The sequence below is a fragment of the Chiroxiphia lanceolata genome, chromosome 12 (assembly GCF_009829145.1).
Source record: "Chiroxiphia lanceolata isolate bChiLan1 chromosome 12, bChiLan1.pri, whole genome shotgun sequence".
In the NCBI taxonomy this organism is placed as follows: Eukaryota; Metazoa; Chordata; class Aves; order Passeriformes; family Pipridae; genus Chiroxiphia; species Chiroxiphia lanceolata.
This window is the reverse complement of record NC_045648.1, coordinates 14,804,020-14,818,338: the sequence shown is the minus strand read 5'-3', so window position 1 is coordinate 14,818,338 and position 14,319 is coordinate 14,804,020. Positions and strand designations below refer to the sequence as shown.

The window sequence follows — 14,319 nt, the reverse complement described above, 5'->3', positions numbered from 1 at the left end:
ATTCCTACAAGGAGTCTTGAAACAAGATTTCAGTAAATCAGAGAGGAAGTAGGTTATTTTTCACTTATTTCATCAACTTGCTTGGCATTTCTCACTTCAAGAAAATTGAAACAAATAACTATGAAAAGCAAAAGAAACCTCTTAATCCATCTTCTGATATTATAAGAACTGAAATACCCTTAAAGAACACTTCTGCCAGTTGGCTGTCTCCATTTTGTTTTCACTTCAGGGTGATTTAGTTGCAGGATTGTTTGTGAAGGTTCAAGAGGACTTGATTTTTCTGTTAAGGAATTGTCATGGTTTAACCCAGCAGGCAGCTAAAGAACACACATCTGATTGCTGTAGAATTCGTGGGTTGAGATAAAGACAGTTTAACAGGACAGAAAAGGAATAATGATAAAAGAATTAGAATACACAAAACAAGTGATGCACAATGCAATTGTTCACCACCCCCCAACTGATGCCAGGCCAGTTCCCAAGCAGCAGCCCCCTGGCCAGCTTTCCCTGCAGTTTATCCACTCAGGATGGTCCCACACGGTCTGGAATATCCCTTGGGTCAGCTGGGGTCAGCTGTCCCAGCTGTGTTCCCTCACAGCTTCCTCAGCCTCCTCGCTGGCAGGGTGGTGTGGGAAGCTGAGAAGTCCTTGACTTGTAAACCCTGCTTAGCACCAACCAAAATATCAGTGTGTTACCCACATTATTCTCATCCTAAATCCAAAATACAGCACTGTACCAGCTACTAAGAAAATTAAATCTATCACAGCTAAGACCAGGACAGGACTACAGGAAAAAAACAAACTGAAAGCCACTCAGGATCTCTGTCTTGAAAGTTCCCATTAACTTGACACAGAAGCTTTTTTTAAGTTCACTCTTTCAAATCTCTGTCTTTCCATTTTGCCTCCCATCCTCTTCCACCCAAATTCCTTTGCTGTATCTTAGGCATTCCATCTCCCCCTCTAAGCACTCCTTTAATTTCCCAGCTCTCAGCTTCACCCGTGTGTCCCCAAACTGCATTTTTCTCATGCTGCCACTGCCAGATTTAGAAACATTTTGTATAATTTACAGTGCCAGTTTGCATTCTCATCAGACAATTCATTAACTCTATTTTCTAGTGAACTACACTAAGTTGGGGTAATTGGCACTTATGGATCCATCATTATGTAGCCCTGACACTAGCATGCATATTAATGTACAATACCAATAAAAACATATCTGCAAACGTTGAATAGAAATAATGTCTAGTTTTAAAAGGAAGGGTTAAGCTAAAAATGTAAAGTAGGAAACATCCACTGTATTTAGAAAAGATTTCATCTAGTGCCTCCTCTTTCCTGTCAGCGAAGTCAGAGTGGAATGGAAGAGACCTTAAGTAAGGAATAGCAGCAGCCAGGATCCAGCCTGACTCAATCTGTTCTGGCAGGGATTTGATGGATCAGCTCTGGATAGGTCTAACTCCCATTTAAACTCAGCTGCTAACAGCTGAGAAGCCATTAAAGGGAATATATAAACTGCAGCTAAGTATGATGGTGACATGTTTTGTTTCTAGCTTGTTAAACCAGTAATTGTTATTGCAAGTAGCTGTCATTCCCACAGCATTGGCTTCTTGTTGACAATGAAGAAAACTCATTTGTTTTATAGTGTGAAGCTTAATTTACTTCATGGTTGGTTTCCTTCTCTGCCTGTCAATCCCAGACCTCTGAGAAAGAACTGCAGTGAGTATTATGAGAAGCAGAAAGAGCTGTAACTAAACAGCCAGTACAAAAACTATTGTTTCTTACTGATGAAGGGGTTTTTGAAAGGAACATAGGATCAAAAACTCCATTTTGAATCATATTAGCCAAGACTGCCAGTCACTGACTTCACCCAGATTGGCTAGTGATCTGTGTTTTGTACGTAGCAATCCCTTTGTTTTGTATGGTTTTTAATTAAATTTGACCACTCCAGAAGAAATTAACTCTGCAAAGTTGACTATCTGCTGGCCTTTAGCCATTTGTGTCTCCAACAGCCAACTGTTCATACTACCAGTCAAGAACATGGTTATAACCACATCGGGAGTGTATGGAAGAGAGAGATCCATTATTACCTCATGGAAATGCAAATGAAACCTTTATAGTACAGATGCAATTTATGTAGAAAAAACATCTTGTTGGCATTCAGGTTATTCTGTTCAGGAAACATTTCTGCTGACCTAAAGAAGGCTTCTGTAAGCTGTGTCATCACTAGGAGGGTTTGGCCATACAACAAACCTTTCCTGAGGTGGTTAACATTCAAAACCATGTTACCTTAACATAGTCAGGCTACATCTGTCTGTACAGAATGACACCAGAAGTGCAGTTTCTGAAAGCTGGGGAAAAAATTTGAGTAGTACAAAAATCCTTTGATGGCAACTGTGCTTTCCTGTACCAAAGCAAAAGTTCCTCCAGTAGCTGTGAGAAGGCACATACTGCAGCATGAGGGCATTTCCCTTCAGGGAGCTACAGAAGAAGGCCCTGTAAACAAAGGCCATGGTTGAGAAGGGTGTTTTTTGAAGCCTGGTTTAAGATTCAGTGGAAGCACCATGTACTGTGCTGAGTTCTGCAGAGATACATTAAAATGGGGAGTTTTATTCAGGTACCCAGTTTGAACAGGCCTTGAACAGACTGGCTAAGCCTTCTTGAACACAAAGATAAAAATCTAACTAAATCCAGAGCTATGCAACTGAAGACTCCAGCCAGCAGGAGCTGCTGCAGAAGCCACTAAGAGGCCTCATGCACAGGAAAGAGGAGCAAGACCAAAGCTCCATCACACAGATGAGGGGCTAAGAGAACTGAGTGATTATTCCTGCCCTGTCCTCCACATTCCCTGCATACATGGCAAGAGACCCATGAAGGCTGGGGCCAGTGAGAAGCTAGAGCAGTAACCTGGTTGGGGGCCTTCAGGCATTGAAGCACTGTCTGTTCCACACTGCACTTCAGCTTCCTTCTCTTACTTTCCTCTGACTGTCCTGTCCTCATGACTCACACTGCCCTTCAAATACCTCATTCTTTGTGTTACCTAGACACATTCTAAACAAATCCAATTAGAAGATGACAGATAAAATTAATGCATCCCTCATTAACACAGTATCATTTATTCATCTTGTGTTGTTCCTTGCTTTTACACTTTCTCTGTCATCTGTCATTGTCAAAAAGCATTCTTGCTTACTTGTCTAATTAGGCTAACTGTGTTAGGAGAGCATCCAGCATGAGGAGATCTTTTTTCCAAGCCTCTAAACCCACCCACAAGAGACACCATTAACAACAAAAGCAGGCCCACATACACTCAGTAGGCTGTTGGTGTCATCCCTTATATCATCCCACCAGTACAGGCTTTCATCTCACATCAAAGTTTGGGTCTAACACCTGGCTGTCCTCCCCTGGCTCTCAGATGCCTGTGCAGTCCAGCCACAGCCCGTTTGGAGTTCAGTCTGCCAGCACTCTTTAAAACTGTTGCACTCTGCATAACACATGTTCTTCACCCCCCATCACTCAGAGAATATGTGACTCCACACAGCTCCTGTTCTGCTCGCTGGTATCACACACATTAAAACTCAGCTGCTGTAACAAGGATGGAACTGACGTAGTTTGCCTGTTGGCTTTAGTGGCCCCATCAGGGAAACAGCTCACTGCCTGTGACTGCCTGCTCTCCCTTTGGCAGACAGGAAATATCACACCCAAAATACACATCCTAGTTTTCACCTTAGGTCTAATAAATCTAAAACTTTCAAAAATGGGCGTAGAAACTATAAGCACTGGCAGAGTTCTCTGTGTCTGCTGACTTTCAGATACTAAATAAACAGTATCTGGATTTTGGCAACTGGTAGCATGCAAGGGAACAGATAGCAAGCCACTTGTCATGAATAATCTTATCTTTCTTTTTTTTCTTTTATCCTTTTTTTGTGTCTTGAACTTTTAACATCTTATGGGAAGATAATGGCATTTTGAGATTAACTATACTTTAAAGTATTTCGCTTCTTCGTTAGTTATCATAGCTAATTGAATTCACTAAAAACAAATACTGTAAACTCACTCATATGTTGAGTTTCATCTCTGTGCAGCTGTGACAGCATGAAGCTCAAATTACTCATATTTGAACCCAACAGATCCTACAGTGCATCTTACAAGCACAGCACAGAAATATCTATTGATATACCAAGCAACTGTGGTTGCAAATAGAGCAGCTATTTAAGCATATAAAATGTGGCAATCTTGTCTAAATACCACAAGAAATAATATGATTTGGATTTTGGCCAGGATTTCCTCCCCCCTCCATCTCCAACTATAAGAAGCTCTTAAGTGACCCCCAGAGCTTTGGTTTTGCATATCCCTCCCAGACTACACTGCTTGTTAATTCTAAGTACAGTTAAGGATTTGAAAGGCAAAGTACGCATTTTGAGCCTCCCTTGAAGTATTTTGTACTTCTAAGAACACCGGGAATTTCTGACAAGAGATCTAAGAAAGACATAAACTTTGCTTTTCAGTTTAGTTCTTTAAAAAGGAAGTCAAAATTTGGCATTGTGTCTTGAATTATTCGTGCTTTCCAATATCTTGTAATCTTCCTTCACTATGACACATCTCCATTCCAGGAAGGAAAAATCCACCCTTTGAAAGAGATAGTTTCCTAGAAGGTTACACACTTACCACATCCATGATCTGCATGAGGCTGAGAGTGAAGTAGACAGTGAGTGGCTGGGAATCATTTGCAACTGGTCGCTCCAGAGGGTTGTAATTTTTCAGCAGCTCCTTGTAAAGCTTCCTTTGGAACTCTCCTTGCAGGGACTCTTTGGGCACAGAAGTAAATAGATAAATAATTAGGATTCTATATCAGAAAAAGTTGAGACATATGCTTTTTTTACTGCTATCAGATATTATGTATCTGTTATTACACAGCAGTTATTACACCTGCTGCGTTCCCAGGAAAATGCCACTGTATTTCACATAGTTCGTTAGCTACTACTATAAAATCCAAATCACAAGCTCATCACTCCGTTCATCCCAGCCTGTAAGGTGCATTGCCTCTGATAATTTCTTGATTGGCCAGGAGTGATAAATTCTATATGCTAGTGATGCCTCCTCAACATACACACCCTTCGGTCCAGCAGCAAGAAGTGAGGAGGAGGAAACACACTACCTGTGATCTGACACCTGTCCTGGCACAGCTCTACCAGAACAGCAGACCGGGGATACAGCAGAGGGCATCAGCAAGACAATGGGAGAAAAATGGCCACAGGTTAGACCCAACCCTGCTCTCAGGCTGCTCCAGACCGAGAACCCTTTGGGGCAAGTATTCTTCACTTTGTTCTCTGTTCATGCAGCTATGAATGAAGCGGGGTACGGGGTTCCTGACAGAGATGAGAGGTGCTACGTTAATTCACGTGATAATATTCAGGGATTTCTGTCCGTTTTACGCTTCAAATCCAATTCTGCCGTTCTTTTGTGAAGGGAGAGGGAGCAGGTCCACATGAATGGAGCACAGTAGACCAGGGACAGAGGCATTTTCGAATGAAATGAACTCTGATGCAGGATAGGAACAGGTCCTCTAGATGCGAGCCCTCCTTGTCCCACTCCAGACGGACTTCTCTCTTCCCAATTTTCTAGTCCTGAGCCTAGAGCCGCAGCCTCTGCCCTGGAGCAGCCACCATTTAAGTTCCCTGACGGAGTTCGCTCCCCCATCCCCATCGCTCTGCCCGTCTCCCGAGTCCCTTCCCGGCCGGTCCCATCCCTCGCAAGCCCCCAGTGCGGCCGGGGATGGGGACGCAGCGCATAGAGGCTGAAGGGGACGGCCGCGGCCGGAGACCTGCCGTGCCGGGGAGGACCGGGGAGCTGTCCCCGCCGTGCCCGCTGTCCCTGCCGTGCCCGCTGTCCCTGCCGTGCCCGCTGTCCCTGCCGTGCCCGCTGTCCCTGCCGTGCCCGCTGTCCCTGCCGTGCCCGCTGTCCCGCCCGCCCCGCCGCTGCTCCCGGTGCTGCCCGCGGGGCCGGCGCCTCTCACTCACCGCGCACGATCCCCGCCGCCGCCAGCAGCCACAGCCCCAGCGCCGGGAGGCCCATCCCGGGAGCGCCGGCGCCGCGGGGGACGGACGGACACGGCAACAGCAGCCGCGGCTTCTCCCGCCGCGGATCCGGCCCTCTGGGAGCCGCCGGGAGCCGCCGGCGCCCCGGGCACCTCCGGCAACTCGGCCCCTTCCTGAGCCCGCAGCGTTGCTCGCCCTACGGCGCCGCCGGGCCGGGCGGAGCGGAGCGGAGCGCAGGGATGCTGACGGACCCGCCTCCGCGCCTGCCTCCCGCCGGTGGAGCTCCCTCCCGCCCCTAATCCTCGAGCGACCCCGCGCCGGAGGGAGGGGAGCGGAGCCGCTCGCAGGCGGCTACGGCAGCAGGAACGATGCGGAGCGGTGGGCGAGGGGGCCCCGGCATTATAGAGGCGAGAGAGGGGGCCGCCCCTTCCCTGCTGGGCAGCCGCGCCCGCCGCCCTCCCCGAGCCCCGCCGGGGACGGGCGCCCGCAGCGGCACCGCGGGGAGCCAAGGCTGGGAGGCGAGAGGGGAAGGGAAGGGGAGCCGGCACAGGAGCACACCCTGCCCGTGCTGGCCCAAAAGCCACAGGGCATCAGGGCCCCCAGGGCCACGGAGCTGCCCCTCAGCTCCCCTGCCCTCCCCGGCACAGGTGCTCGGTCATTCTCCTTCGCCACCGGCAGCGGCTGCTGCTGTGGAAGGCGTGGATGAGCCCAAAGGGCAGCAGAGTGAGTGCCTCGGGTAGGATATCCACTGCCGGGGGCGAGGGGAAGGCAGCCAAGGTGGGCACCCAGGGCAGTCCCTGCTGGCCTCAGCCAGCAGCTTGGCTTAGGTCACATTTGGGGCAGGAGGGTGACGGCCAAAATTATGTTGCACACACAGCTGTTAAATCCCCAGCAGATGCAGGGCTGTGGGCTCAGGTGCCGGATCTTTTGTCTAGATAAGGGGAAAACAGCCATGGCCATGGGGCATCGTGTTTAGTGCTTGACAAACACATGACAGAAAAAATAATGCCTGAGCTTTTGCCTGGTGTGGGTATAATGCAGCACAGTTGGAAAGCTGGCCTAGAAAATGCAATGCATTTTGTTGATTGTCTGGTTCCCATTTGCAACTCTAAACACATTTTTGAGACCACGCATGGGTTCTTTCAGTCAAAATCCCTGTCCTTCAAATCCAGTTGGTGCATTAAATGAATGTCCAAGGCAGCTGCACTTCAGGAAGAATGGTTTTGAAGTGTGTCCTCACTTGCAAGGGGTAACTAAATGCTTGTTTTTCAAATAACAATTAGACAGCAGTTTATTAGTCCATGCTAATTCTCAACTTTAAAAATCCAGGTTGTCTGTTTTGGTTCAAGCAGTGACCTAATTTATGTAGCTATTGTTTAAGCATTTTTAAATGTTTAGCAAAAAACCAGATGAAACTGGGGTCAACCTGAGTAGCCCAGCACATTGGTGCATCATGTGTTCCTGGTGTAACACACAGGAGGACTGAAACATTCCCCTTTTCCAATGAGCCAACATACCAAACAACTTTACCAAGGGGTAGTGGAAGCCAGGAAATGGCAAAGGTAACTCTCCAAAAGCCAAGTCATAGCTGATGTTTTTTGATTTGTGGTGGGTATTTTTTTCAGTGAGATCTTGACCTTTTTGGACCAGCTCGTAGACAAGGACGAGTTGCTAGGGGAGCTCTGTATTATTTGCAGAAAAAAAGAGTTATTACTCATTTGTACTTCAACCTTCCCATGGCAGTGCTCTCAGTACCTGGATTTTTGCCTCATTTCATTTTGGAAAGGAAACTCACTTTCTTTCCTCCTACTCCTGCTACCCACTGCTGTTTTGGCACAGGTGCCCCAGATATTTTTGGGTGTACAGTAAACAGCAGGAATTGTTCAGGCAAGAAATCTGGAGACGAAATCTACAGTTCATGGCTGACCTCTACTGTTGGCTCTTCTTTCTGCTTTGCACGTTGCTTTGTTGACAACTGCCTCACCCCAGTGATGAAGGCACGGCAGAGGTGGGCACAGCCCGAGGTCTTCGGGCTCTCTTACGGGACTCAAAAGGCAGGCCCTTCAGGGGATGGTGCTGAAACACCAAATTCCAGTAGTATAAGCGTGGAAAAAATAATTTGTAACTATTTCCTTGATAAATTTTGATTTCTTTTTGGTTCTGGCAGTCTCGTTTGCTTTTGTTGTTAGCAAATTGACTTTTATAGGCAATTCAGAAATTCTTGTCTTTTAATAGCAATCAGCACCCTTGCTCCTTGATTGAACTGTGTTCAATCAGGTGCATTCCTACTACAGGTTTTACCCTTTCTAGTCAGAGATTTTGGTGTGAATGCACACAAATGGCAGGGAGTGATCATATCTGCTTTCAGCATCATCCTGGCTAATAAAAGTGAATTTCGCAAATATTTATGAGGGTTGCTTGTGTAGACACTAGCAAAGAAAGATTAACAAAAACTATACTGAAGTCCTCTAAAAATACATCCTTTTACAAAAGGCAAAAGTCTTCACTCAAGTACTATTTCGGGTCTGTTTTGAGTCTGAGGCACAGAGCTATTAGAGAAACAGCTATAGGATTCTGAATTAATGTGTCTGTAGAAAAGACCCTCATCATAAAAACCATGTTTGTTTATACCAAAATATTATCTTCCTAGTTATTTATCTTCCTAGTTATTATCCTCCTAGTTATTTATAAGGTTAATTCCATACATTGATCAGTAAAAAGAGCCAAGGACTGAAGAGACTCCAGAATGACTCGTGCAGTCATTACAAGATGCTGCAGTTGTCCAGGGGTTATAATATCCTGCAATTGTGAGGAATATCCTCTTTTTCTCTTTGCACAGATTTACAGAAGAGTAAAATCTTGCATCTTCCTAATGAAGAAGATGATAAAATAGCCCCGAGATTCAGCTGATAGTGAAGAAGTGACCATCTTATACTATGTGTTATGTGCATCTACAGTGACTGCACACTTGCTGACTTTGTTCTAATTACTGTGCCACTGCCATGACCTCCCACAGCAGAAGAAAATCTGCTTCTCTTTCTTCTTAGAGAAGAAGGTAGAATAGGCTAGGATTTTAAATGGTGACTTCGAGCATATGTTATAAGCCCACATTTATTTGAATGTTATTCAAATTAAATTACCTCTTTATTTGTTAGCTTTTTGTTACTTGCAGGTAGCCCCAGTAATTACATCTCGTGTTATTCATTATTTTCTGTTGTTTATTTTGCACAACAAGTAGCCTCAGTAATGCAGAGTGCATACGTGATGAGCTTGATGTTTTTCTGCAAAATGTCCTGAAACAATATATTCTTTCTTCCTTGCAAGAGGTAGCAGGTAGTTTTGATGTTGAGTTTTCTATTGAAGAATGAGTTAGTGATCTGAAATCTGGTTAATTTTGTGACTAAACTTTATATTCTATACACCCACACTTGAACAAAGTGTTCACAAAGACAAGCTCTTCCCAAATTCTTAATTCCTACACCAGTCTGTGATTTCCAGAAAATGGTCCATTCCCCAAATGGTCTTCTGTTGAGAAGGATAAAGAAGAGCACAGACTATTCTGCTGTTGAAAAATAATAAAGCTGCTGCCCTCTCAGTTTGTAAAAAGTAATTACAGAGAGAATGTCTCTGAACAGTGCTCAGATGTGAAGAATGAAGATTTGTAAAATTTACCTAATGACTGTGTAACTGTGTAACTAATGAATAGGGCCTGTGGTCATTTGTATAATGCAAACATCTTTCAAAGTTCATTCTTTTCTTCTACTACCATTTGCAAACATAGTGTGAGCATATTAAACTACAGTGGCAACACCATTGTGTTACTGTGAATGAAAAGGCTCAAATGGAATAACTACAGAGATTTCTCAGCATATCTACCCCACAGGTGCTTTTCTCTGTCCAAAGAAATATCACAGGTTTTCATTGTCATCATGCTTAGCACGTTTACACTTTGATTTCTGTATAAGGAATTAATATTCCTCTCATTTTAGCCTCTGTCAGGTCCTTCTGAATCATTTTGTAATTCCAGGGCTTGGAATTCGTTTCTCACTCATACAATTCACATTACAGTGTCACTTTGTCATCTTTTTGGATGAGTGTGAACAACACAAAGTTGACAAAACAGCTTTTCTTCACCCTGGTTAGTTTTAAATAACTACATAATTTAGGGTTCACAGAAACTAATTAAAGTTGACAGGAAATCTGCATTTAAGGCCTACAGCTTTAACAGATTCTCATCTATAAGCATCTGAAGATCAACCTTATTTATCTTGTCCTAAAGCAACAAACTAGAAATTTTTCTTTGCTGAAAAAATTACCATCTGCTGCAATTTAAATAACTAACATGAATTCCACAAAAAATGGTCCTTTGGTCTGTGAGGACCTTTCCAATAAGGCCACTGACCATAAAGCCTCGTTTAAACCCTGTCAAAGACAGAATGTTGTATCAAAGCTGAGGCAAATGCATTTAAATTTTGGGCTCATAGTTGAGACAGGAGATAGGGGACAGGTCAGTCTCCCAAAGCCAGATTTCCACTGACAAGATTTCTAAAAGGAAAAGTAGCCAGGGTGCACTTGTCTGCTAGGGAATGCTAAATTTTGGCCTTTAGAATCCTAATGGTTAAGTTTCAGTTCATATACATACATTTTTAATACGGCTACGGGGAGAAAGAACTTTTCATTTTTTTTCAGGTCTCTGCATTTTGTCTTGGAATGCATGGATTGCACATTTGCAACTGCATGTCTTACCTTGCATAAAACCAGCATTCCCTAATATTCCTTCCCAGCTCCTCCTGCAAAGTCTCGGTATCACTCCTAAAGCAAATCAGTCCAGTTCTTGTATGATTTATTTTAACTAGGCACTGCTGAAGGTGAAGTTGATGGTTTTCAAGCATGTGCAGCAACAAACATCATGTATCATCTTCTGTTTTAAATGAGATCTGGTCCTTTCTCTAGCACAGTGCACTGATAGCAGCAGCAGAAGGCTACAAAGGGGCAAATGCCAGTGACTCACTGGAAATGGGAGAGGAATTCATTGCTCTGGGCACTGTAGATTGGCAGCCTGTCATGGCTCAGTGAGAAATGCTGTTTGTCTCCAGCCAGCTGGTGACAGTCCTTCACGGAAAGTGTTGCAAATGGGAGCATCCAGAGAATGGAAACAAAAATGAATGATTTTTATTGTCAGAATACAGCATGTTTGGAGGCTGTGAATCCTTCAGAGACTGGGAGATTTTTCAAAATGAGGTTCCTTAAGTGGACTCAGAGGAACTCTCAAGGCAGCTACAAGGTTGTTTCACTGATGAAGAGCTGTGGACCTCCCAGAGGAGGAACTGAAACTATTTTAATTATAGGTTTTATTGGAAAATTCACTACAAATAATTCAAAACTCTAGATGTAATCTGTTTTATCTGGATCCCTTAGATAGAGAAATGCAGGCTTCAGAACTGTTTGTCTGGAGCACTGAAGGAGATGGGTTATGGTTTTGCCACGTTCAGGAATGCAGGCCACGTTTTTCCGCATGGGAAGCACAGCATGGAGCAGCCCGTGCTCTGCTTCCCAAACATGGCAAATGTGAGCAGCAGACAGCTCCTGCTGGCTCCTGGGCTTGCAGAAATGGCCAAGTGTGTGGGAGGACTGGATCCCTCTTCCAGCTGGACATCTGACGTTATTGTTTGTGACAAAGTGAGTGGGACTTTTCCCTCCTCATTCCTGGTTTCCAAGCCCATCCTGTGTACTTGTTCCATCAGCTGCAAAGCCAGAGCTGTGGTGGGAGTGCTGAGTGTGAGCAGCAGCCCTCAGGGAGCAGAGTTGCACTCTGGCCCTTGTCAGTGCAGTGACAAAGCCCTGGGCATCAGCTCCACTGCCCACCCGTGACTAACACAGCCCTCATGGAGCAGCCCCAGAGCTGGACTGGTCCCCAGGGTGGGGATGGTGCATTCCTGGGAACGAATGTCTTGTAATCACATCTTTAAGTAGATATAGTAGATATAGCAAATATAGCCCTCAGCCATATGTGACTCATCCCAGCACTGAAGAACCTGACAGAGTAAATGACTGACTAATGGTCCCAGCCCAGGTATCTGGAGTAACCATTTTATGAGCGAGCTGGGTGGGGGCAATCACAATAAACACATGCACAGAGGAAAGACTTTTCCAGTAAAAACCTGCCTTTAATTTTAGGGATAGTTAGCTCTTAAAATAAAACTTCCTTGTTTTCCAGTAACATCAAAAAGCTTTTTGCTAGTCATGAGTGAATGCCAATTGCTTTCAGTGTATTTTTCTTGAAATAGATTTAAAAGACAACAGATAGTTCATAAATTTATTATGGACAATTTTTTCTAAAGCTTCTTCTTATTATGACAGAGAGGATGAAAAAAGGGAGAATGGGGGCATAGAGAGAGGAAGGAACTGTCTGGTTTTTTCAGAGATTTTAATTAGGTAGCAGGATTTTTCAAGCTTGGATAAGCTTTCAGGTATTTACTTAAGCATCTGTTTTGCAGGAGGAATTTTAGACTGCTGATTGTTTTAATAACTAATTATAAGTTAAAAGATATGATAAAAATAAAGACCTGACTTATAATTTGCCTTCTTGTCTTCTTACGTTCAGAGATAAACTTTCTTCACACAGCTCTAGGACTTTGTTCTTCTGCATGTTTTGCTAGTGCAGGTATAAGAAGCCAAATCCTTCATTTCATAGCTCTGGTGGTCTGGAGTTTGAACCATTTGGTAGGTTATTAGAGCATGAAAAAATTATTATGGTTACCTGAGCCAGGCAAATAAATAAACTGACAGCAGCTTATTGGAAACTTTCTATTTTCCCATTTCAAGCTCATGTTTAATCAGAACTGTTTGGATACCCAGACTCCTTTTAATGAAACTAAATTTTCTGAGAGTTGTTTATTTTTGCTCTATACATAGAACATGCAACTAACTAAAACAGTGTTCCTGCTTTTTCTAATTTACATAAATGAACTTAATTTTTAATCGAACTTATTACTCCTATTAAATCCTCTGGGATGCCTAAAACAAAATGCCGTGGGTCTCCTTATAGGCTGTAATTCAAGGCTATCTTTTTATCATGGTCAAAATTATTCTGGATTCCCACTTAATTATGAAGATAATGCAATGTGGCAGGTCAGAGACAACAGTGACATTGCTCATGCCAAGCTGCAAGGATGGCTTGTAAGTGGCTGAGATGGCTTGAATGTTTTAAGTAATAATTTAATTTATCAGTTTGGTGATGGATTGTCTGTGGTACTGATTTTTATAACCCAAACATTTCAATGTTTTCATAATGATGATCAGAAGATGGAAAATATTAATAATTGTACAGTTTTCAAAAGCACTGCAGTGATTTAGAGCCTATATAATACTTTTTAAAGAGATTCTGATCACCTGGGAGCTTGAATCTTATGGGAACCAAATGAGTTGATATGCCTAAGAGTGGGTTTTCTGAGCAGGCAGCAGCATTTTATTCGTAGGAATAAATAATAAATTGCCAGAATGTATTTGAAATTTTTACCCTACCATTCACATTGATGTAAATTTTAAAAGTTTAAATATTGTGTAACAAGCTCATTTAAACTGTTGATTTTCAAAGCTGTGAACATCTTAGTCCAGAAATCCCCAGTTAAAGGTGTTAAAAGGAGACAGTTTCCCCACATTTCTCTGGCAGAATGGAGATCAGCTGAACCTGCTGGACATAAGCCAGGCACAGGTGGCTCTGCTTGCTCGGGGGTGTTTTGTGACACGGGACTGCTCCCTGATCCCAGTGGGATCCTGGGAATTCACTGCCCAGCAGCTTGGCTGTCACACCTCCTCCCTCACTGCTGACCTGCTTTGGAGTTGATTCTCTCCAGTAAATTGTTCTTGTTCATTAACAGGTTCGGAGCAGGTTTTTTCCTGCCTTTTTTTGCACCCCCGTGTAGCAGTTTGTTTGGTTTGTGCATTACACTGCCAGATTCAGCCCCAAATTCCAGTTTTATTGTATCATTTTGCTGGTTTCTAGGAGGAGTTTTTAGGCAGCATTCCTTTGAGGAGAAGGAGGAAATAGTGTTGTTCTGTGGAAGCGCCCAGGTGATAAAGAGCAGGATGCTGATGGGTTTCCCACCTGAGGAAGATTGACTGGGTTTTAGGATTAAGGACAGGAACAGGAGAGAGAAAAGTGCTCTCTTGAGAGTATTGGCTTTATGAGAGTGGTAGCTCTCTTTTAATTTTTTTTCCTCTTTTTGTATTGAACTGGTGTCTGCTTAGCCAGTGTGGCTTCCCTTTAGTGGGAGGATTATCTGAATTTTTTA

At 43.8% G+C, this 14,319-nt stretch overlaps 2 protein-coding genes across 4 annotated transcripts in view; one reads left to right on the top strand and one right to left on the bottom strand.

Annotated features, from left to right (window-relative positions):
- The window catches only part of CHRNA7 (cholinergic receptor nicotinic alpha 7 subunit), a 40,421-nt gene extending 34,034 nt beyond the window's left edge, over positions 1-6,387 (bottom strand). Inside the window, exons 1-2 of the mRNA XM_032700492.1 lie at positions 6,008-6,387; positions 4,656-4,795 (exon numbers count right to left, since the gene is read on the bottom strand). Coding sequence (XP_032556383.1) covers positions 4,656-4,795; positions 6,008-6,062 — 195 coding nt within the window. The 5' untranslated portion in view covers positions 6,063-6,387. The remainder of the gene's footprint in view (positions 1-4,655; positions 4,796-6,007) is intronic.
- MYO1E (myosin IE) overlaps positions 1-14,319 on the top strand; it is a 242,838-nt gene that overhangs the window by 116,853 nt on the left and 111,666 nt on the right. The gene's annotated exons all lie outside the window — the stretch shown is intronic.